General features: G+C 38.1%; 2 protein-coding genes across 7 annotated transcripts in view; one reads left to right on the top strand and one right to left on the bottom strand.

Annotated features, from left to right (window-relative positions):
* CEP290 (centrosomal protein 290) overlaps nt 1-15,463 on the bottom strand; it is a 68,181-nt gene extending 52,718 nt beyond the window's left edge. For 3 of the 4 annotated variants that reach the window (XM_032220590.1, XM_032220593.1, XM_032220592.1), the window contains exons 1-11: nt 15,358-15,463; nt 10,029-10,149; nt 9,865-9,942; nt 7,783-7,852; nt 7,071-7,117; nt 6,257-6,400; nt 5,064-5,117; nt 4,147-4,299; nt 1,108-1,290; nt 784-873; nt 571-693 (exon numbers count right to left, since the gene is read on the bottom strand). In XM_032220590.1, coding sequence (XP_032076481.1) covers nt 571-693; nt 784-873; nt 1,108-1,290; nt 4,147-4,299; nt 5,064-5,117; nt 6,257-6,400; nt 7,071-7,117; nt 7,783-7,852; nt 9,865-9,942; nt 10,029-10,130 — 1,044 coding nt within the window. In that variant the 5' untranslated portion in view covers nt 10,131-10,149; nt 15,358-15,463. Of the gene's footprint in view, nt 1-570; nt 694-783; nt 874-1,107; nt 1,291-4,146; nt 4,300-5,063; nt 5,118-6,256; nt 6,401-7,070; nt 7,118-7,782; nt 7,853-9,864; nt 9,943-10,028; nt 10,150-14,880; nt 15,330-15,357 lie in introns of those variants that run through there. The other variant, XM_032220591.1, reaches the window with a different exon arrangement.
* A 90-nt stretch (nt 15,464-15,553) lies between these two features.
* Nucleotides 15,554-23,486, top strand: part of TMTC3 (transmembrane O-mannosyltransferase targeting cadherins 3) — a 35,093-nt gene continuing 27,160 nt past the window's right edge. For all 3 annotated transcript variants that reach the window (XM_032221193.1, XM_032221192.1, XM_032221191.1), the window contains exon 1: nt 15,554-15,731. The gene's annotated coding sequence lies outside the window, so the exon portion shown is untranslated. The remainder of the gene's footprint in view (nt 15,732-23,486) is intronic.

Below are 23,486 nucleotides of genomic sequence, written 5' to 3'. Positions count from 1 at the left end.
TAATGCATTAATTATTTGTACATGATGTCTACCATGAGCTCCCCTATAGGCAAGTAGATTGCTACAGGAAGAAGACCTGGCACGAGCTTGGAGTGGGCAAGAATTAGAAACATATCATTAGAAGAGTCAAAGGGGAACAACCAAATAATCTTTGTTGAGGTCATGCAATTAAACTGCTCCTCCTTACTCAAAAAGGAATTATGCAATTCTCCATTCTCCCACCCCACTCCATCTCAAAATTTTAAAATATACTGCATTAAGGAAGCAATTAACTTCCCAAACATATAATAACCTCCTCATCAAACATTTCTGTTCCTTCAGCTTCACCTTCAAATCAACTATGTTAAGAGATTTTAAAATTCATATATTACATTTTATGGGAGAAAATGATTAAAAATAATGAATTTAATGGTAAAATATTCAAAATGTTGCATAGATAAATACAGCTCTCTAAAATAGGTTTCTAGATATGGCCATACAAAAGTGGGTTGTGAAGATAATTACTGCATTATATTTTCCAGTAATGTACATATTTATTTCACAAATGTGTGGATACAAACGTGTGGATACCTGCTGGAGGGCAAGAACATTGCTCTTGTCAGAATCCAACTGGGCCATTTTCAGCTTCTCTTTCAGAGTCAACAACATTTCCTGATATTCAATTATTTCATCATCTTTGGAAGCCAAAATTCTCTGTAAAATAAAAGGAGACAAAAAGAATCTTAATTATAACAAAACAGAAAACAAATAGCTAAAACGCCATTAATGTTTGTTGTGAAATACCTTCCACTCCTCCACTTTTTCATTTACAGCTATCATAAGTGGATCATCCTCTTCATTCTTTGCTTTAAGTTGGTCTGTCAGCTCATGCACCTGCATAATATAATTCATAATATAAGCTATTGACAGACTAATTACCAATGGGAATTTTGCAGTATACATAATTGAAAACTAGTTGCTTTCTTAAGATTTACATGTAAAAGATACGGATATCAATGGATAAGGCCATGGCACATGTATTGCAAATGAACTTCAAATTTGGTACTATTTAGCACTCCTAAAATCAAATTTGTGTATCTGCTTCCTCGTATGCGAGGTGCCTCATACCTGTAGTCTATATTGCTCTTTTTCCTTTCTTAGCTGGTCCATGGCAATATCAGACTGTTGCACCATAAATTTCATTTTATTGTATTCATCAGTCATATTCTCCATTTCTTGCACAGATTCTTCTAAATTCTTCCTCATTTCCTTGTTTTGTCCTTCTAACTTTTCATTAGCTTCTGTCAAATTCTACAAATGTAAAACAGACATATTTCCATGAAATGTATGTTTTGATGTAAGAAGCAATTCTTAAATTGATCAAGCTACATTAAATTGACCCCTAAGAAAGTCTAGAAGATAACAATACTATAATAAGTTTGATAATCAGCAAAGTTCTTAAATGCAGGGACATCCAACAATAAAACAAGTTGTTACAATTAGTTCATGGAACAACATATGGGTTTTGGCATGTTTGAGGGTGAGATTTTTAGAGATTTTATTAACATTTGTAGGCCGCCCTTTTCCCTGAGGGGACTCAGGGCGGCTCACATAAAATCAGGGAGGGGAAGTACAAACAGTGACATAGACACATATAATAAAAGTAATAAGCAACATACATTCATCATTCGGGAGGGGCAATTATCCATGTCCCCAGGCCTGACGGGCTAGCCAGTTCTTGAGGGCTGTGCGGAAGGCCTGGACGGTGGTGAGGGTACGAATCTCCACGGGGAGTTCGTTCCAAAGGGTCGGGGCTACTACTGAGAAGGCCCTCCTCCTTGTGGTTGCCAGCCGGCACTGGCTGGCCGATGGAATACGGAGGAGGCCCAATCTGTGAGATCTAATTGGTCGCAGGGAGGTGATTGGCAGGAGGCGGTCTCTCAAGTATCCAGATCCACTACCATGCAGGGCTTTATGAGTGACTAATAGCACCTTGAAGCGCATCCGGAGATCGACAGGTAGCCAGCGCAGCTCGCGGAGGATAGGTGTTATGTGGGTGAACCGCGGTGCACCCACAATCACTCACGCGGCCGCGTTCTGTACCAGCTGAAGTCGCCGGATGCTCTTCAAGGGCAGCCCCATGTAGAGCACATTGCAGTATTCCAGCCTAGAGGTCACAAGGGCCCGAGTGACTGTTGTGAGTGCCTCCCGATTCAGGTAGGGTCGCAACTGGCGCACCAGGCGAACCTGGGCGAATGCCCCCCTGGTCACAGCCGTCAGGTGGTGGTCAAACGATAGCTGTGGATCCAGGAGGACTCCCAAGTTGCGAACCCTCTCTGAGGGGTATAAAATTTGACCCCCCAACCTGAGTGATGGAATATTGGTCGAATCTTTGGGAGGAAAACACAACAGCCACTCGGTCTTTTCTGGGTTGAGCACAAGCTTGTTAACCCTCATCCAGTCCATAACGGCCTCAAGGCCTCGGTTCATCACGTCTGCCGCTTCATTGAGTTGGCACGGGGCGGACAGATACAACTGGGTATCGTCCGCATATTGATGGTATCTGATCCCGTGCCTACGGATGATCTCTCCCAGCGGTTTCATGTAGATGTTGAATAGTAGGGGGGATAAGACCGAGCCCTGAGGCACCCCATATGTTAGGGGCCTAGGGGACGATCTCTGCCCCCCCACTAACACCGACTGCGACCTGTCCGAGAGGTAGGAAGAGAACCACCGCAACACGGTGCCTCCCACTCCCACCTCCCGCAGTCGTCGCAAAAGGATACCATGGTCGATGGTATCGAAAGCCGCTGAGAGGTCAAGGAGGACCAGGATGGAGGAATGTCCTCCATCTCTGGCTCTCCAGAGATCATCGGTCAATGCGACCAAAGCGGTTTCTGTGCTGTAACCGGGTCTGAAGCCTGACTGGAAGGGGTCGAGATAGTTTGCTTCCTCCAAGGACCGTTGGAGCTGAAAGGCCACCACCTTCTCAACAACCTTCCCAAGGAAGGGAAGGTTGGAGACTGGGCGATAGTTACTAAGAACAGCTGGATCCAAAGATGGCTTCTTTAGGAGGGGTCTCACCACCGCCGCTTTCAGTGCGGCGGGGAAGTTCCCCTCCCGAAGAGAGGCGGTCACAACCGCCTGGATCCAGCCTCGTGTCACCTCACTGCTGTTAGTAACCAGCCATGAGGGACACGGGTCCAGTACGCAGGTGGAGGCACTTACAGCCCTCATGGCCTTGTCCACATCCCCGGGGGTAACATCCTGAAACTCAACCCAGAGATGTTCCACCTGATCTTCTTGTGCCTCGGCTGGAACTGCGGGGATGGAGTCCAAGTCCGACCGAAACCGAGCAATTTTGTCCGCTAAGAATTGGGCATAATCCTCAGCTCTGCCCTGCAAGGGTTCCCCCGCTTCCCTTTTATTTAATAGGGAGCGGGTTATCTTAAACAGGGCGGCTGGGCGGGACTCAGCGGACGCAACCAAGGTGGCTATATGAGATCTTTTCGCTGCCCTAAGTGCCCTGGTGTATTCCTTGGTGCAGGTGGTTACCATTGCTCGGTTCGATTCGGACTTATCGGACCTCCATCGGTGCTCTAGGCATCTCCTCCGGCGCTTCATCTCCCGGAGTTCCTCGGTGAACCAAGGGGGTCTCCGGGATCCGCCGCCTCGGAGGGGCCGTAGTGTCGCAATCCGGTCGAGGGCCTCTGATGCTGCCGAATGCCAAGCAGCAACCAGAGTCTCTACCGGACTGTGGGCGAAAGTATCAGAAATGACCCCAAGCTCCGTCTGGAACCTTAGCGGTTCCATAAGTCGCCTGGGGCGGAACCACCTGGTCGGTTCCTCCTCCCTACAGTGGGGGTACCTGAAAACATATATTTTCATTAGCATGATGGACTTATGCTCTATGCTCTAACAACCAAGCCTTTTATTTTATATTAAACTTTCTTCTTAGTTGCCCAATCACTAGTTTAATTTTGATTGTACTAAATTGGCAGGACTTTTGTTACTAGATTTGGTCATGATTTATGCTACTGACTTCCCTGAAGATATTTACACCCCTTTATTCCCCTTACAGATATTTCACTACTCTTTATTTAAAAAATATATTAATAATTCATATATGCCGTATTTTGTTCTACTGTGTAACTCTTTGAAATTTACCTGAATTTCGTCTAGGTATTGAACAAGCTCAAAATTCTTTTTTGATAACTGTGATCTGTAATCTGAGTCTTCTCCTCTTCTTGATAGAAGTGTTTCCTTTTGTGTTTCTAATTGTCTCTGATAGTCAATAACATCCTGATGAAGCTGCTCATTCTGCAGAAAAAGATAATTAAAATATGAAACTGCTGAAGAAAAGATATTAATGCTTTCTGAAACTGAGAAATATGCTAGTAGATCTAAGGAATTAGAAGTAATAAACCAGAGAGACTTCATTTCATTGGATATATTCAAGTGGAGGCTAGATTGTCACCCAAAATACTTTAATTTTTATTCATGCATCAAGTATGGCCAGGGACTTGATCTCATAATTGGCCCATTCACCTTTAAAGAATCTAATTTTAATTAAGTTATTAAACAAACTAATACACTGAACACAGAAACTAACACTAATCCTCACCTTTTTCTTCATTCTTGTTTTCTTAAAAAAAATAAGAGCAGAAGAAAAAAGAGGAAAATTTAAGAGACCAAACTTAGGAAGCAAAACAGAAAAGAGAAAAACATAAAGAAGTAATACAGCATTATCGTACCAAGCAAGCACATTAAGAATTTAACATTATATATCTTTATGATGAAGAAAATACATAAACTGAAGCAGAAATTACCTAGATTGAAAGAATAATCCTGTCATCGCAGAAGATTTTAAACATTTGTTATGACTGAATTAAACTAAATTAAATGGCCTTTCTTCTAAGAAATTGGAAATCCTTAGTTCTAGTGTACATGGTACAGATGAGGAAAGATGGAAATAAGGAAGCACAATAACAATGGTAAATCCAAAATACACAAGGTGTAACAAATAAGTAGGCACCGGGTGCAAACAATTATTGTGTGTCAAATTGTTATATTGGCATACCAACCTCTCTTCTTAATTTGCTGTTTTCATTTTCTGTTTCTTCATTTTGAAGAGTAAGCTAGAATGACAAATTGGTTAGCTGAAACTATATAGTATGATCCTAATATAAGACATAAGTCTCTTTCTAGAAATATCGTCATTATTCATATTTGCAAAACATATATATATATATATATATATATGTTTGTGTGTGTGTGTGTGTGTTTTATTTGTGCTGATAAATAAATAAAGGGAGACTAGTATAGATCTATTTCAAGCTATTTAGCTCTCATCAGCTAGCCATACCCTTACTGGGAATGATTTATATATATATAAATCATTAACTGAAAATTAACTGAAAATAAAAAAACACCTCTATTCAATCCAAAAGTTTGTTTAAAGAGTTTTCTACTAAAAGTATATAATGCTACATTTTCTCACAAGTACCCAGTAGCAGAAGGGATTATGTCTTCATAATTTACCAATTCCAAATTTAGTTCAGTCAATCTGCAATGTAGGGAATAAACTCCATTTGGTTCCATATATACATATACATATACATATACATATACATATACATATACATATACATATACATATACATATACATATACATATACATATACATATACATATACATATACATATACATATACATATACATATACATATACATACATACATATAAATTACTGCTTTTTATATATACATAATGCACTAAAAACAAGATTAATTTGTTAAACTAGACATAGGAACTATTGAAATCAGTAAATCTGAAAGCATCTCTTTCAGTTCACTATACATATTAGATTGTTTCTTATAATTTTACAATTTTGAAACAGTTCTAGTGCTTCATTTAAAAAACACACATTATTTATGATCAGATGTATTTTTCAAATCAAATTTATAGATAATATTCAATATTACCAATAACACTAAGAATTTCAGATAGAAAACTTACATTCATTTATCTCTGAGTAAATTTTTTTGATTCAATTGGCTCTTCTTCTGTGTAGATATGTTTACAATTTCATTACACAATTTTAGTTTTCCTAAGTTTATAGTATCTATCACCACTATTATGTTGATATAAATTTACATTATTTTCTTTTTAAAAGTCTTCCATAGTTAGGTCTTCTTTTTCAATTTCTATTATTATTCTAACATTAGTTTGTTCAGAACAAGCTTTTACTCTTTATAGAGATTAATGTAATTTACCTGTTCATTAACTTTCTTCTCTTTGTCTAGGTCCTTTTCCATGTCTGCTAATTCTCTGTCTTTTTGTGACAACTGTTTTTCCAATTGGCGAATTTCATCACGCAGAAATCGAGTATCACGGCTTCCAGTGGATCGCTGTGCTATCTTAACAAATATTATAATAAAACTAGTTATATATATATATATATAATTATATTAGGGTAAATTAAAGGTGCATATTCTAAACAATATAAAACTCATGGAAAGGTTTTGAAATATAGTAAATATGCAACTAAACAATGTAAAATCAGATTTAGCTATTTACTCTAGGGGACCATCTGTCTTGGATTAAATGTCTTGGAATCTAAATTAAATTTAGACTCTGCAATGAAAAATAACTACTAAATTAACAAATATTGAATTAATTCATTATTTCCACCAGTATAGCAGCACAAATCAAATTCCCAACTTTTAAAATAGGGTTATACTTTATGAGTCAACATATTATCTGCAATTATACTTTTTATTATATTTAAAAATGCTCCAAAATCTGATTTCTCAATTAATAATTAATGCAAGGAAGTTTTCTAAAACATGTAGTAGGATCCTACTTTTTTATATTGCCCATATTTAAAATATTAGGCAAATTGAACAATTGCAGGATTTAAAATTACCAATCGTAAAATGTGAAAACCAAGCCTCACAACATGCTGAAGCTTAGAAGATTCAGTGCCATACAAATTAGACAGATTATTAAGATTCATAAAGCTATTTAAATATTTTATCTCAAAAATAATAATGTTCAATATTTACTTTAGGTGAAATTTAAACATACCTCTAATTCTTTTTCTAGTTTCATCACCTTAGTTTTTAATTGATTTTCTGTTTTCATAAAAAAAGGACAAAGTTATCAAATTATAATGACCAAAACACTGAAATGAGACCTAGAATAAAACTGATCACATTCTTTACTAGTATCAAAAACAGCTCCTTCTTTGAAAAAAAATTAATTGTAAATTATATCTGTTTATAGTATAAATTATATTATATAGAGGAATACCATGTTTCATAATTGAACCTTGCATTTCCCATTTTTAATACTTACCTATTCTTTCAGAGAATTAAAAATGAGTGAACTCAATTGATCATTAACATCTTTCAATTTATTTTAAAGAAACTTTTTTCTTCATTTTAAGTTGAAATTGTGTGACGCTTTGGGCCCAGTTTTAGAAGTTGGACCTCATTAGTCATCATCGTATGTATGTTTTCAATATTTCCATATTTAACTTAGAATAACAGAATAAATGAAACATATTTCTACTAAAACTAACTATAATGAAGAATCTCACTATTCCAACTGAGTAAAAGGTAACAGTTCAAAACCAGCAGCAAAGTAAAAGCAAAACAATGAAGCCTATAATATTGAATTCTGAACTCTAAATAGGGTTTTTCTCTATGGAACTGAAAATTCAATTTTACTGATACTTCTGTATTTTCCCCCAAAAGTGTCCAGACGTTTACAAGTTATGTATCTACAGAAATGTTACCAAATTTAGCTTGCTCTTCTCCAGCTTTCTCAACCTCTTCCAGAGCCAGTTCTACTTCTTGGTTTTTCATCTATTAGAAAAAATGCAAATTTTGTAACTGCTGCCAACAAAATAAAATCATAAGGATTAAAACATGTTTAAAATAAGATACAGTTTATTATAGATAAATCCCTAATATTAAGTTATTTACAATATAAGTTATAAACATGCCAAAAATCCAAGAATAAACTTTATGTAATTATACTCTTCCTTCCATAACAAGGGTATACAAGTAAAAAAACCAAAACCTTCAGAGCTGTTTTTATTAATCCAAAACAACTACAACTCTATGTTTATTATGGAAAAGTGTGTTTGTCCCATTTTCATCCAAGTACTACATTTACCATTGAAAATGACTATACATGAATGGGCAAAAAGCAAAAAAAAATTCTCATCTCCTCCCTTCTCAGGAAATCTTAGGTCACTTATCTTCTTCACTACTTCTAGCCTCATAAATGTTTTTATATTAGAGTATTTAAATATTTAACAAACCATGCTCATTTTTATTAATATCTGTGGATTAACTTTTTAAAGTGCTGCAAAACTATTGATATACATCTGTAAATATTTTAGAGGTTCCAGGAATATTCTAAACACAAACATAACCTGTTCCAATCTTTCTTATGGGATTATAATGCAAGGGAAGAAGAGCCTATTCAATTAGCCTGTCCAGGCAACAGATGGATTCCTTAAGCTTTCAGAGGGAACCATGAGTTATTCCCAAAGTTCTGGTACATAATTCAACTGAGCCCTTAGTCACAGCTTGGAATGAATGTATTTTGAAGGACTCAGACTGGATCATGCCAATGTGGACTATGGATTCCACAATCTCCACACCCCAATTTATAGAGAAGCTCTAAGAGCCCACCAGTGGTCTTGTTTCAGATAACCAGTATTTTCAGGGTTAATAAGAGTCTGGAGTGCCCCTGAATGGCCACTGAGGGCTATTCAAAGAATCTGTTGGATAACGTTATTTGGATTTGTTCTAAGTTGGACTCCTGTTAGGCAGGTCCTATGGAAGAAAGTGAGGCAAATCTTGCTTCATTATGTGGGATGACTTTCAGGTCCTGAAGAAATGCACAAGGTCCTTGCAGTTGTAAGCTATGAATCATGTTCCTCCTGGCTAGTTAAGGTTTTCGGGAGATGGTGTATAGTTGGATATAAACAGAGGTTAACACCTGTTTATAAGAGGGGATGGAGTTTGCCTGTCTTAAAGCAATAGGTTACCCATTTCTCAAAAAGTCATCCTTGGATCTGACAGGGTTGACCAAATTTCATTCAGTCTCCAACTTTAAAATTATTAGGGAAAGTTGTGGAAAGGCTAGGCACTCAGCTTCAAAGGATTCTTGAAGAAAAGCAGATCATCAGGACCCTTTTCAGTCTGGATGTAGACGAGGTTATAATATAGACATAGTGTTGACCTCCACTTGTAAACTTCAATTACTCCAAGATACAGTGGTACATATAGTTCTGGGCACTCTGAGGACTGTTGGTGTTAGATTACTGGGAAATGAGTTTATATTGATGGCCAGTCTCTTTCTGGGTGCAATTCAAAGCATAGTTATCATATTTAAAGCCCTGAATGGCACAGAGCCAAATTATCTATAGGACTATTTCTTCCTGTGGATATGTCCATACCACCAGATCAGATAAGGTGGGTGCATTCCATTCCTCTTTACTAAACAATATCATCTGGTGTGCCTTCTCTACAACAACCATCTATCTTATAGAACAGCCTTTCCCCTGAGGTCTGGAAGGCCCCTACACTATTAACTTTCTGGAGGGCCGTGAAGATCTAGCTCTTCCCTCAAAAGCTGGATCAGGATAGGAGTTGAGCCCAGAATATGTGTACTTTAGTACAGGATTACTGTGATATCTTGGTGGCATGTGATGTATTTTTGGGGGAGGTTAGCATTTTCCCTCTATTCATAGTGGTTTGATGATTGCTATACACTTAGGACTATATTGTATATAAATAATTAAAGTATAATAAATGTTTATAAAGATGCTTTTTACAAATCTTAACCATATATCAGTACTGACCTTCATTAGTGATTGAGAAATTTTAAAAAGTTGAATTAAATGTGCAGAAGTCTCATCTTTCAAAGCATTACCATCAACCTAAAATATATAAAATATAAATATTTGAAAAATATGTGTTAAAATACCTTTAATTACAGACATATTGAAAACATCATGCAAAATACCTTGGCCACAGTCTCAAGCAAACTATCTGCTAGGTCCTCCTGACGAGGCAAAGCATCAGGATCTACTCTCATAATTTTCTTCCACTCCAAAATAGGTGCCATCCTGAATATTCATTTACTTCTGGAAAAAAAAGTAGTCACATTGAAAAGGTTACATTTACCAGAAATACCAGTGTTCCTCTTGAAATATTTAGTATAGCATTTGTAGTATTTTTATTTAGTAAGCTATTATATCTAAGAACAGTGGATGACTTACTTTCCCCATTAACAGAAATTATGCGAGGCAAGTTTAGACTGAGTGGTTATTGGTCCACAGGCATTCACTAAGCTTGTATTAATCAAGGGTGGAATAGAACCGCACCTCGCCCTTCCTAATCCAAACCCTTAACTACCACACTGGATCTCAAATGAAATGTTACTAGATACAAGGAGTCAAACAAATGTTTTAAGACTAAAAGCCTTTTTTTATTTATGCCCCCAAAACATTTCTCTTTATTTCCATGTAGGTTCCTCAATGTACTCACTTAGGAATTCCATAAGATGATATGGGAGCTACTGTAAAAATCAATAAGAAAACCTGTAAAACAGCTTTTACATTTGAAAATAATCCAATTTCAGGTTTTGTATGCATACTACTCCTTAAATTTGATATTATGTTAAGGGGTTCCTTTACCATTTCCTTTTTTAATTCTGTTTTTAATGTTTATATTAATAAAATATTTGATTACCATAAGTTTGGAGCAGATTGTAAAGGAATGCAAGTGATAACTACAATGTCTGAAAAACCATTTCAGAACAAATGTCCTTAATATTTTGGAATTCATTGCACAATTTCATTGCACAAATTGGTTCTATGTCTGTACCTATGAAAACAGATGCCAATCTTGTTTCTATGTAAACTAATATTATTAAAATCAATTTAATTTCTAAGAAACTGTGCATAAAATTATAACTATATAATTATTTACACAGAGTTTTGTACACGCTTAAACCTGTTAACCTTGCACAATAAGGCTCTGAAGTTAGTGTCATTTCGAGACAAATATGTGTTACGTAACATGTTAAATTTAAATATAAATCAATTTTTTAGTTCACATCTTAAGTGCTCTACTACTTTTTGGGGTATAGGCAACAGTGCACTGATCAACAAACAATTGTAACCGTCGGTACAGGAAATGTTCTATAGCTCTAAATCATCGAACTATAATTTCTGTTGGAATATTCCACTCAACTTCCCCCCTGCACTTTCTTCGGTTTTTATTTATTTTTTCTTCATATCGGTAAGCATTCCATAATTGAATGCATGTCTGAATAAATGAGTGAATCAGTGAATAAATAGACTCCTCTTACTAAGCAGCTTTGATTTTCTACAAAGTTTTACAATGTGTGGAATCTGTTGATAGATTTCTCAAGCATATCAATGATAAAAATGGTATTTTATTTTGGTTTACTGTTTTTTCTTTTTCACCATGGCTAAAATTAACACACTAGTAGTGCTCTTTTTTGTTTCATTTAGCTCCAACTGGGTATCACAACACTTGGAAGAAAAACAGGTTTTAATGGTTTTTCAGAAGGTTAAGAGGATGGAAGTCTGCCAGATCTCAAGGGGAAGAGAGAGAGCAGGACCACTATGGAAAATGCATACCTCCTAGATCCCAGAAGTGATATGTCAGTATGAGCTCATTATTCCTGGTATATATTGTGTCTTAACGGAAAACCACTACACGGTTAATTTCACATAGATTACATAAGGTGTAAGATAAATTTCAATTCCATATAATTTATGGAATAAAACCAATAGCATTGTTTTAATACTATATACCAGTGTTGGCAAACCTTTTCAGAACCGAGTGCCGAAAATGGTGTGCACGCAGGCGGGGAAACACCAGAAACCAGAAGAGTATCTTTCTGGTACGCAGGTTCAGTAGCGCCTGTCAACAGGTATTTCATTTCTGGTGTAAATGCACACACAAACACCAGCTGGCCGGCGCACATGCACACGCTGGAACCAAGAAGAGCAACGAGCGATGGCTGGCATGCCCTGAGAGATGACTCTGTGTGCCACTTCCAGCACGCATGCCATAGGTTCGCCATCAAGGCTATATACTATATAAGAAAAAATACTTTGGCCTTTTCAAATACTATTCTCTGGGATTCAAATATCAGTTTTTTGATCCTGGGAAGTAAGATCCAAGTTTTTGTTGAAGGGAATTTTTTTCTTTTTTTTCTTCACCTTATCTTATAATTCTTCATTCCGAGTTAAAGATTGGAGATAGGGTTCATACACTGAACTAAAACATGGTTAGTGTAGCAGGTAGCCAAGTACATTGAGTGGAAAGCTGAAGATCTCAAACCCCTATCCCAGAGGCTCTGTAAGCATTCACATTGTGATCCTCTCTCCTGCTGTGAGGTATAAGTTTGATTGTACTTGCTGATATAACTAGCTACCAAGGGGCATCTCACTTGACAATGCTGATATGTGAGAAAGATACAGCACTCATACCGTGTTGCCTTCATGGCAATTAAAATGTAAAAAATGAAAAAACTAAATTTAAATAGTGCAATCTTCTGCCATATAACATTCATTCTTTTCTATCTACATGGCATAGACTGTTTATTTTTAAAAAAAAACATATTTTGTAAATATCCAATAGATTATGCCAAGTATCATTTTAACCATGGTTTACTGAATAAATCACAATTAACATGCTAATAATGTAAATTGGTCTCTGAATCACAGCATCTGGGTTCTCATATTATGAATAACAAGTACCAAAGCAATTTCATACTTTTATGCTCAATCATAGATCATTTCAGTTACTGAATCCAATCTACCATTTAGTATAGGGATCTAGTTTAAAGCATTTCCAACAAGAGATCTGTCCTCCAGTCTCTACCTTAGCATATTCAATGAAAGATGTTTCCTAACATTTTTTTAAAAAACTACCTTTCTATAAAAGTTTTAAGACCATTATTTGAGATGACAGCAAAGACGTGAGCTGAGGTGGCGCAGTGATTAGGGTGCAGTACTGCAGGCCACTTTAGCTGACTGTGATCTGCAGTTCAGCGGTTCAAATCTCACCGGCTCAAGGTCGACTCAACCTTCCGTCCTTCCAAGGTGGGTGAAATGAGGACCTGGACTGTGGGGGCAAGTTGCTGACTCAATTTGCTAAAAAATTTGTAAATCGCTTAGAGAGGGCTGAAAGCCCTATGAAGCAGTATATAAGTCTAATAAATAAATAAATAAAATGGATCAATATTTTCCACTTCCATAGGATTATGAGTTTCAAAATTTCAAAACCTGTTTCTTTTCAGGTATTTTTATAAACAATGGAGAAGCTAAAAGAATATTTTTCCATATTATTTTATTTGCTGTTGCTCCATATGGCTTCCATCACACCTTTTCTTCACAAATTGAAATCTTTAAGTGAATGGTCCACTTTCTTCAAAACACAATTTTCCCCTTCTTTTTCATCAAATCATGTAACCCCAACACATGTGCAAGACGACAAGCAGGAAAACATGAGATCATATTAGCAAGATCTGGTATTCTTCTTTTGGAGATGCTGTGCATCCAATGCTTCTCTCTCGCCCAAGAACCTCGCTGGGCATTAAAAGGGGAGGGGGGGAAAACCTTTTGCTGCTTTAGGATAATCTATGCTAGGAAAGAGAGCCGATTATGCCAAAAACAGTGTGCATTAGTGACCATTTCACCATTTTTCTAACTTTCTTGCCAGAGTTGTTAAGTGAATCACTGAAGTTGATAATTTGCTAACATGATGGTTAAATGAATCTGGCTTCCCCATTGGTTTTGCTTGTTACAAGGTTGCAAAGGGGGAATCACATGATCTTGGGACACAGCAATGGTCATAATAAGTATGAACCATTTGCCAACCAAGCATCTGAATTTTGATCCCACACGATCACGGGGATGCTGCAAAGATTAAGTGTGAAAAATGTCATTTTCCCCAGTGCCATTGTAACTTTGAATGGTCACTAAATAAACTGTGGTAAGTGGAGGACCACCTGCATTTGGACCACAGGGAACATTTCGTGTATCTGTAGTCAGGGTCGCTGAGAAATTAAGTGCTGTAACAAGACTAATATGGGTCCCCTCACCTACACATGGACACATAAATCAATAATGTCATAACTGTGCATTTATTAATTACAAACATACTTGCAAATATATTAAATATATATTTAAAAATATGTTTAAATATATCCCCCTGCTTTGTCAGTGAAGGGAAGCCCTGCCCTAAACATCAATAGCACTCTTTTTTTCTCCATTTTTGTTTGACATCCTTCCTAAAGATCTACCTATTCCACAGTGCCGTTGACTTTAAACTCTTCCTTCAAACCTTAATTACACTCAACTAATATGCTGAATTTTCCTCCCCTCTTTTATTCTTCTTTGTTTACTGTCTATTTGGGATGGTAAGATCCAGATGCCATCCCTGCTGCCTGTGAAGTTTTAACATATCCAATATTGTTTTTCTTTTAAAAAATTTTACAACATTTTCCCCTTCATGGACCCCGGAACAATGTACCGGCTGCACCCCCTTCTCCTGGAGTGGTGGGGGGATACAGGCCTGTCTGTAATCCTGCAAAGCTTTATTTTATCGGTGGACGACCTAAACCGCAGGTTAGGCGCATAAAGAACCATCCTAATCTCGACTGCGAAGGACTGTTTCCCAAAGGTTTAGTATCCCAAAGGTTCAGTCAGAAAGCGGAGGATGCCAGGCATAACCCCAGCATCCACTCAGTCCTCCTTCCCTTAACCCCGATTAGAAGCGGGAACCGGTCCCCGTCTCTCCCCGGTGCCCGCGCCGTCCCTCGCTGGCTCGCTTACTTTCCACCGCCTCTCCTCCCACCTTCAGCCTCTTTCCTTTGTCTTCCCTCGCTGACTTCCGCAGTCGTTTAAGGTGGGGACGGCCGCTGCTAAGCAACGCGATTCAACAACCCTCGCCCACATTCAGAAGAGCCCGGATATGCTTCCGGACTTGCACCGAGCGCCCGCTCAAAAACTCCCGCGGGACTACAATGCCTAGAGAGCAGTTCGGCGGAGAAAACTCCGAGTCCCGAAATGCTTTGCTCGACGAACCGTTGACAAACGCCCCGAGTTGGTCAAAGCGCTACCTATAGCGCGGGTGAAAAACGAATTTCCGGCAACAAAGAGAGCGGAACGGAGCTGACGGGACCCTCGCGCAGACTGGGCAGGAAAAAAGCACGGACAGCTCGACATTAAAGAGCGAAGTATTTCCCTTCCTAGGGAAAGCGTCGTAGGAAAGAAAAAAAAACTACACGCCCCAGTCAGCCCAACACCGACCTGGAGACAATCTCTTTTCGATATCCGCCGCTTGGAATGCTGGGAAGAGGGAGGTGGGGGGAGCGGCCGAAAATCGCCTCGGCGAGCGCTCTACTGGGAAAGGAGGATGAGTGTCTGCGCATGCGTAATCGGGGTGGGAGTCTCCGGCTGGTTCATTCGTTCTGATTTGTGGGGAGGGGCGGTGGGGGGGGGGGTGTCTTATGTCGAGTTAAGTCGAGAGCTGCTGCCGAGTAAGTCATGGCGGGGAAAGGGCTTCATCCACGGCACTCCCAAGCAGAGGAACCTGCGAAGTGAAAACACGCGGGGACAGAATCTTATCAGGATCTTTGGGGAAGCTGGGTAACTTAACGCGCGTGGCGATTTTCCGTGCAAAGGTAATGGGAAAAGAAAAAAGACGGGGAGGGCGGAGGAGGAAAACTTATCCGTCAAATGTGAAGTTTAAGCCCAAGGGACGATTTTATTTGATCTTTTGCGTTCGGGTTCTCTTTAAGGTGGACATGTCCCCTCGCTTGCCTGTTATTAATTTCCAAAAAGGCTAGTAGGCTTCACACGTGACGTTTATAAAGCCTTGAATTAGGTACTGTAATGGTATCTTGGCAGAATCTATAAATGCATCCTAGTTAAGTGTTGTTACCAAGCTGCATAATTCATATGGGCCCAACATCATATACTGTATAATGCAATGCTGTTAGTGTTCACTTTGAAGGGCCAACGCTGGATACTGTTAATTAAAACTCTTCTGAAAATGGACCTGTCTGCTTCATTTATAGCTTACCTCTTTGGCAAAAGTATGACTTGTTAGGTTTGGAGCATGCTGTCTTTGCAAACTTTGTGTATCGCTTATATTTTATATTGTGTGCATTTGTCATTGAATATTAATCAGAATTATTTACCCAGTTTAAAAGAGTATGAAGTTTGCTAGTGAGATGCATAGTTATTAATTTCACCTTCTGGGTAATTTGGAAATGGGGGAAATAGTTCTACATGCATTAATTTCTTAATGACAGGTAGTTGAGTATCCTGAAGTAGTTTATAAGCAAAATTTAACTCTTGGATACAATTTAGATTTCAATGGCATATATATTTTACAGTATTCATATTGGCATGAATCTGATATGTTTACATGAAAGTTATTCTGGCCACTGGGTTTCTTCTCCTCCCGCTCCCCATATTTTGTCTACATTGGGCTCCTTATTTCATTCTGAATATATTGGACTTCATTGTTCTATCTTGCTACATTTTAAACAGTGTTTAACATTTTTGTAACGTTCTCTATTCATATTTATTCAGTTCTTTGCTTCTTTATAAGCCTGGAAAATATCAAAGCTGTAGTTATTAAGGCCTCAGAAAATTATTGCACCTGGCTGATTTTGCTCTTAACTCAAAGAACCTCTTATATAAAGAGGTTAAGGTCTGATTTATATCTAAGTGAGAGATTCAGGAATGTAGGCTAAACTGGGAAATTGGAGGGGGAAACCCTCAAAGAAATTAATGACTAACCAATTTTTTAATTGATGCCCAGTGAGCTACTGGGAAATAATCAGAGATAAAGTTCAGCAGAAAGAAGAATTTGGTAGAGAGCCAGTTTGGTGTAATGGTTAAGGTACCAGGCTAGAAACCATTATCGACTCCAATGCCACTTTAGGTATGAAGCCAATTGGGTGACTTTCAACCAGTCATTCTCTCTCAGCTCCAGGAAGAAGGTAAACCTCTTCTAAAAATATTGCCCAGAAAATTGTAGGGACTTGTACAGGCAATCACCAGGAGTCAACACTGATTTGAAGGCAGAAAACCAAAAAATGATTCATTATATAGTCAGGGTAAGACATAGGTTGCCTATGAAATTGTATTGCTGCCATTGTCAACAATATTAATTGAACCAAACACTTGATTTCATATAGAACAGTATCAGTGCTTTATATAAATATTCTGGATATATCAGCCATTCATTTTCTGTCCTAAATGCCAATAAACAAATTACAGCTGCCCCATCAGTACATTTTTTCCTAACAATCAGGCAGATGGTTACATAGCTAATTGTGTGCATATGTAAATGTTGAAGCAATTAATGCAATTTAGAATACCTAGCAGTCAGTACAAAAATAGCACACAGTATTTCTCAATTCCAGTTATATGGAGTTGGTTGCCTTGGGGGCAGGGGTACTTTATAGCTGTGTAGAATATTCAGAATACGGTTCAATTACTTTTGGTCTCTTCTACATATACCCAAAGGCTTTCATATCCCCAGTGGAATATTGGGGGGTGGGGGTAGCTTTACATGCCACATTAAAGATTGTTTTGAAGTTTATCAGAATTTTTTAAAGGAGAAATGCCATTTGAAAAGGCGGCTCAGATATATGGGTATCTTCTTGGAACAATTACTGTAATCTGGCATGAATACACATCACTGTCCTTGTGGATAACTTATTTCATTCTGCCAGACTCCCTGCCCTGTCTGATTTTATTCTTTACTCTAAACAGAATTTGTAAATCCAAAAGCTGTTTGCAGTCCAAAAGCTTATCAGCATAATCTGACCAAATTATTCTTTTTTTATATATTTTATTTTTAATTTTTAAAACAAACACAACACATCCTTCTTTACATATTGTAGAAAGTGTATCAGTTGGTTACAAAAAGACTTTTGTGCATCTCTTCCACAGTCAACAAACATAATTCATATTAACTCAAATATTTTAACTCAGATATTTATACATGTTACCATCATCATACCTCCATTTTCATTTGACTATAATTGTTTAAACGTCCATCATAAAATATATCAAGATTTAATACATAACCACATACTGGCCTCTCATTTACTATTTCTAAAATCCTCCATTAACACTGAATCCTTATGTCCTATTCTAGCTAAACATCCATAATATTTAATAACAAAATTTTCTAATCCTCCTTTTCAAATCACTGTTTACAATTTACATCCAATTTCCTTATGTTGTATCCATACCTTTATATACGTTATCCTTATCCCTCCTTTATTTAACTATATTCTTTATCATAACATTTTCCCCCTAATAAACAAGACTTCAACTGTACCTAACTTAGTTCTTTTTATTAACCTTTATATATAATCCAAAGGGATTTCTAATCTTCCTTTCATGGGTACCATTCAATATTCATATCCAATTATTACTCATCATGACACTACACATTGTATACATTAGTGACATTATCAATTATTTATTTAACTATATCTATTGTCACTAAATTCCACTAAGTTTAACTAGTTTTAAGTTATACTCTTCCATATATCAACCTGTATCTTTCCAGTAGCAAAACAGTCTCATATCTTCTGCCATTTGTGGTGTCAGTCCTCTAATCATCTCCTTGATCAACTTTGCATGGACTCCTCTTAGCAACTCCTTGCTTATAAAATCTCTCATGTAATTTTGATGCCCTTCTTCTGTTTCCTTAATCAGCTTATCTTTGATTGTCAGTAGTGTTATCAATGATGTTGCTAATAAAATTTCTCTCTTTAAATCCATAAATTCTTTTGTTTTTTCTTCTTCTGTATCTTGCCATCTGGGGTAGATTTCCCCTCCATTTAGTTCCTCTTTCAGTATTCCACTCTTTCCATTTTCAGAGAAAAACCAATCACCATAAATATCACCAAATTTAATTTCTTTATATTCATTTTCCTCTTCAATTTTTAGGGTTTTAACCACCACTTTTTCCACTTGATAAACATCCTCAACTTCTTCCTCATATTTTGCTGTTAGATGCTCTTAAGTCTTCTAGCTTCTTCTCTATCCTCTCATATGTATTTGATAATTTCTGTATTTCTGAGAATATCTTTGGCAGACTTAAAGTTTCTTTCTGCTGTTGAAATTGTGCCATTATCTCCAGCTAACAAACACATCTGCTCTAGCTTGGAAGGTTAATAAGATTAAATATAGATTCACAATAACGTTTTATTTTCACTTTTCTCTGGTTAAAGATATACTTCAAAGGGACATCTGTATGTTTTTCTTCTTATCACTCTCTATAAACAAGCAGTGAGACCTTGGAGTGCCAAGCCAGAATAATCAGTGAGAAAAATAAGAGTGTTTTGTTTCCAAACCTTCCAGCCTCCAAGTATCAGTGTTATTGTTGCAATTTTCTTTGTTTCTTCTTGTATCTTTTTTGTATTTCAAGTTTTTAAAAAAGTCTGATTCTTGAATGAGTTAGGAGAACACCCACAGTAATGAAAGAGGAGATTTTTAGTCCATAGGTTACAGAGAATAATAAAATAAAAAATAGAAGAAAACTTAATCCATTCATTTTAAAAGGCTTGCATAAATTCATCCATGAAGATAGCATTTAAAAAGTAAGATAACCCACTGTCCAAAACCATTCCAAATGTAATTACGCTGCTTATTTCTTCTGTTCTCCAATTTAAATTAATTTTAAATATTTTATAGGCAGTCTCTTTTTAAAACGGTAAAAATTCCTCACCAGCTGGAAATACTTTCTCTTTCTGTATCCTTCTGTTTTGGAGCCGCCCCAACTTCGTCAGCCTTGGCTAGATTTTTTGTTACCGGCTTGAAGAACTTCTCTTGCAACGATCAGGGACTTTGCAATGTCCCTGAGATCAGCAAGGCATATTCTTCCTGTTCCCTGTCTCTGCGGGATGGTTTAGGTCCGATTAGACCACCCAGCGGCAAAAGTATCAGCTGCTGTATCGGAGCATCGAGACCGCATGTCCGTATCGTCGCAATGTTGGCTCCTCCTCTCCTGACCAAATTATTCTTGACCCATAGAAATTCTAAAAATAATAATATAGATGATAGTTGGCCAATGTTTTACTCAGAAATCTGTACAGCTACCCAGAAAAATAGAGTTAAAACTAGTATGATAAGCATCAGGGAGAGGCCAGAGGATAGTGAGATACTACTTTAGAAGATTATTACCTTCCAGTTTGCTTTCAGAAAGATCATTCTTTTGGGTCTCACCAAAAGAGTCATATTGTAAGAGCACTATTTTTTAAAAATATAAAAATTTAATTGGAAGCAATGTGTCCTTCCGTAACTTTAATTTAAATTGGGGATATTTTAAAATTACTATTTTCCTGAGCTCTTTCATTACTTGATTCACTTTTCTGCATAGCTCCATTTGCTACATACTTCTGGCAATGGTGGAATAGTCATCACAAAGAACTGCATACTTTACTCATTATGACAGTGTTCCATGGACTGATGCTTCATGTCTGTGTCATAACAAAGTGCCCATGTTTTGTTGGCTGTCACAATGTGTTGTAAATATTCCTCACTTTCAGTCTTGTAGTTTGAACGCAATTCTTGACAAATTTCATTTCTGGAAGTGTTCATCTTTGTCATCAGCATACAAGGAACCCATCTAGCAGTTGTGTAAAACTTGTAAAAGTTTGTAAACTTTCTAATATGAAGCAACACATATTCTGTGAAATGCCAAACTTGACAGAAATTTTCCTTCCCATGATCTATTGATTGTCCGCAAATCAGTTCATCAACATTGCTCATATAAAACCTGTGTGTTGCTGTTACAGGTTGCCCATTTGTTCTTGATCACGCATATCAGCTCTTCATAGTTCACCATCTTTACACTTTTGGGGGCCCAGCTATGCACAGTACTCACATTAACAGTCATTGTCATAACTCTGCATTATGCAGTAAATTTTAATTAGCTGTCAAAAATTCAATCACAATGCATTGCCTAAAGCACACTGACCAGTACTCACTGCAGGTTTAGTTTCAATGACAGCACAATTTTTTCTCATAACTGTAAAGGAAAAAAAAATGAAGCTGAAAAGCACATTAGAGTTTCTATTTTGTCAGTGCTATGATCTATGGGTGATTTATAAATTTGGAGTCAATCTTCATTCATCCCTTGTGTATCTGCCAGCAATTATAGTATGCTCATCTGGATTTTAGTGACACTATCTGCTAGGTGATGGTACCATATGCCCACTTAGGTCTAATATCCTATTTGAGCATTCAGAAATATTGGATTACTTAAGAGAAATAGAAAGGCATGGTTGGCTTAATATACCAGTTAAGCTGCAATTTAAGATCTCTGCCACTGAATATTTAGTTTGCAACTGGGCTTATAAAAACAGATCTTCCTGACCCCTTTTCTTCTCATCACAAATTTTATTATTTTATTATTAAATTTATATGTCACTCATTTCATAAATTAAAGTTACATTTCCGTAGAGAGATTCAGACCAGGAATGCCTGAAAAATGGACAGGATCATGTAGAATAGGGATGCAAACCCGTGGCCTGTGGGCTAGACGTAGCCTGTGATGTGGCTAGATCCAGCCCATGGAGCTTCCAGGGCAGACAGCGAAGGACCAGCCCCCAGTACCTCAGCCCTGGCCCAGGCCGGGCTGGCACTGATCTATTACTGGATGGCAGCCATCTGGCTAGGAACATGGACAGCCTTAGATCCACGGGATCACCCTGGAGCCAGTGGAGAACCGCCCTGCTGCCTGGACACTCACTGCATCCTGTGTGCACACCCAGGGACCAGGGTTGAGATGGCAGGCTGATCCCTAGCTGACTCCAGGGCAGCCCCACAGATCTAAGGCTTACTATGTTCCTGGACAGAGGGCCACCATTCAGTTATAGATCAGCAACACACACACACTACCAGTGCCTCCATGGCCTGCTCACCAGCCCGGTCTTGCAGCCCACATGGCTTCCCTTTCACTGGCACAGTGCCTCCCCATTTGGGAAAGCCACAGCCGCGGTAACCACAGCTATCAGCAACACTGCCAATCTCTTCCCTTCCCCTTGTCGCTTCCTGAGTGCGGAGGAAGGAACGATATGGGAATGAGAAAGAGAGGCAGGGAAGGATGGAAGTCATGCCAGAGACAGTGAAGATTTTTTTTGAGGGGGAGGCAGCAGAAGAAGCAGCATTCCTTGGCTAGGAGGCAGGCAAAGGCAGAAAGGGAAAGTAAACCTCAGTCCCCGAAACCAAGTGCAGTTTCTGCTGCTCGCAGGAAAGACGCCATCTTCCTCCTGTTTCCCCCACCACAACAGTCATCTGAGCTGGACTGGACTGTCTCTACTTGTGTATTTCAGAATTAATCTAAAGAAAAAAAACATGATTAATTCAGATAAGTTAGAACATTTATACATAAATGTTATTTTTGGGAGGAAATTCATGGATAGTTTAATATTCAGGCAATCAAACAAGTTATAGTAATATACAGAAAAAATATAAGTATGTTTATTTAATCTTGTACTGTATATATGATTGTCTTTCTGGTTCATTATGAAGCAGTGAGAAGTTGACTAGCCTATTCAATTCCTGAGCTCTGACTACCCGGGAATGGGAAATTCAGTTGAGCACTAGTGTTTTCCCTTTCTCTTTGATGTCATATTATGAATATCTAGATATTTGCAGTGTGATAGCCCTATGTACCCAAATGGGGTATTACAGTCCTGTTCTGACCCCCCTCGTCCCACACCAAAACACTCTAAGCCAAAGATACTTTACGGAATTTATTCACAGACAGACAGGTCCTTGGCAGCAAACCAACACAGATAAGCCGGGGCAGCAATCCAGCACAGACAAACCCTGGCAGCAATCCAGCCTGCCAAGCTCACAATACTGTTCATCAAACATTAGTTAATGCATTGACTTCTGCAAAAAGGGCGTGTGCACAAGCCGTCCTTTTATAGTCTGGAGAGGAGCCTAATGACCACCAGCTGAGTGCAGTTACCTCCTGTAACTGCGCAACTGTTCCTGACGCCTATTAGCTCTTCGGTGCCGGGCATCCAGGAACAACTCACTGTTGGCATCCGGATCACTCTCCCTTATCTCCTCCCCACTGGTCCAAGGCTCAGGCGCCTCCTGGTGGCTAACCAGCCTCTCTGTGCCCTGCTCGGAGTTGGAATCCTGTCCAGGGTCCTACACATCCTCCAGAGCCGACTCATAGAGCCCCTCGCTGTCGGAGTCTGGTGGCAGCTCCAACGGCTCCTGCTGGGCCACAACACAGTCCCATTACATGGGATGAAATTAATGTGTATTCTTCCATGTTACTGTATTGATAAGATTTGTTGGCAGGAGGAAAGATAAAACCTTTTGAAAAATATATAAAATAGGGTAAGAATAATCATATTACCCTACACTCACTGTAAGGAAGA

This window comes from Thamnophis elegans, chromosome 7 (genome assembly GCF_009769535.1).
Source record: "Thamnophis elegans isolate rThaEle1 chromosome 7, rThaEle1.pri, whole genome shotgun sequence".
NCBI lineage: Eukaryota > Metazoa > Chordata > Lepidosauria > Squamata > Colubridae > Thamnophis > Thamnophis elegans.
Note: the sequence above shows the minus strand (reverse complement) of the source record. Positions and strands in the feature narration are given on the sequence as shown.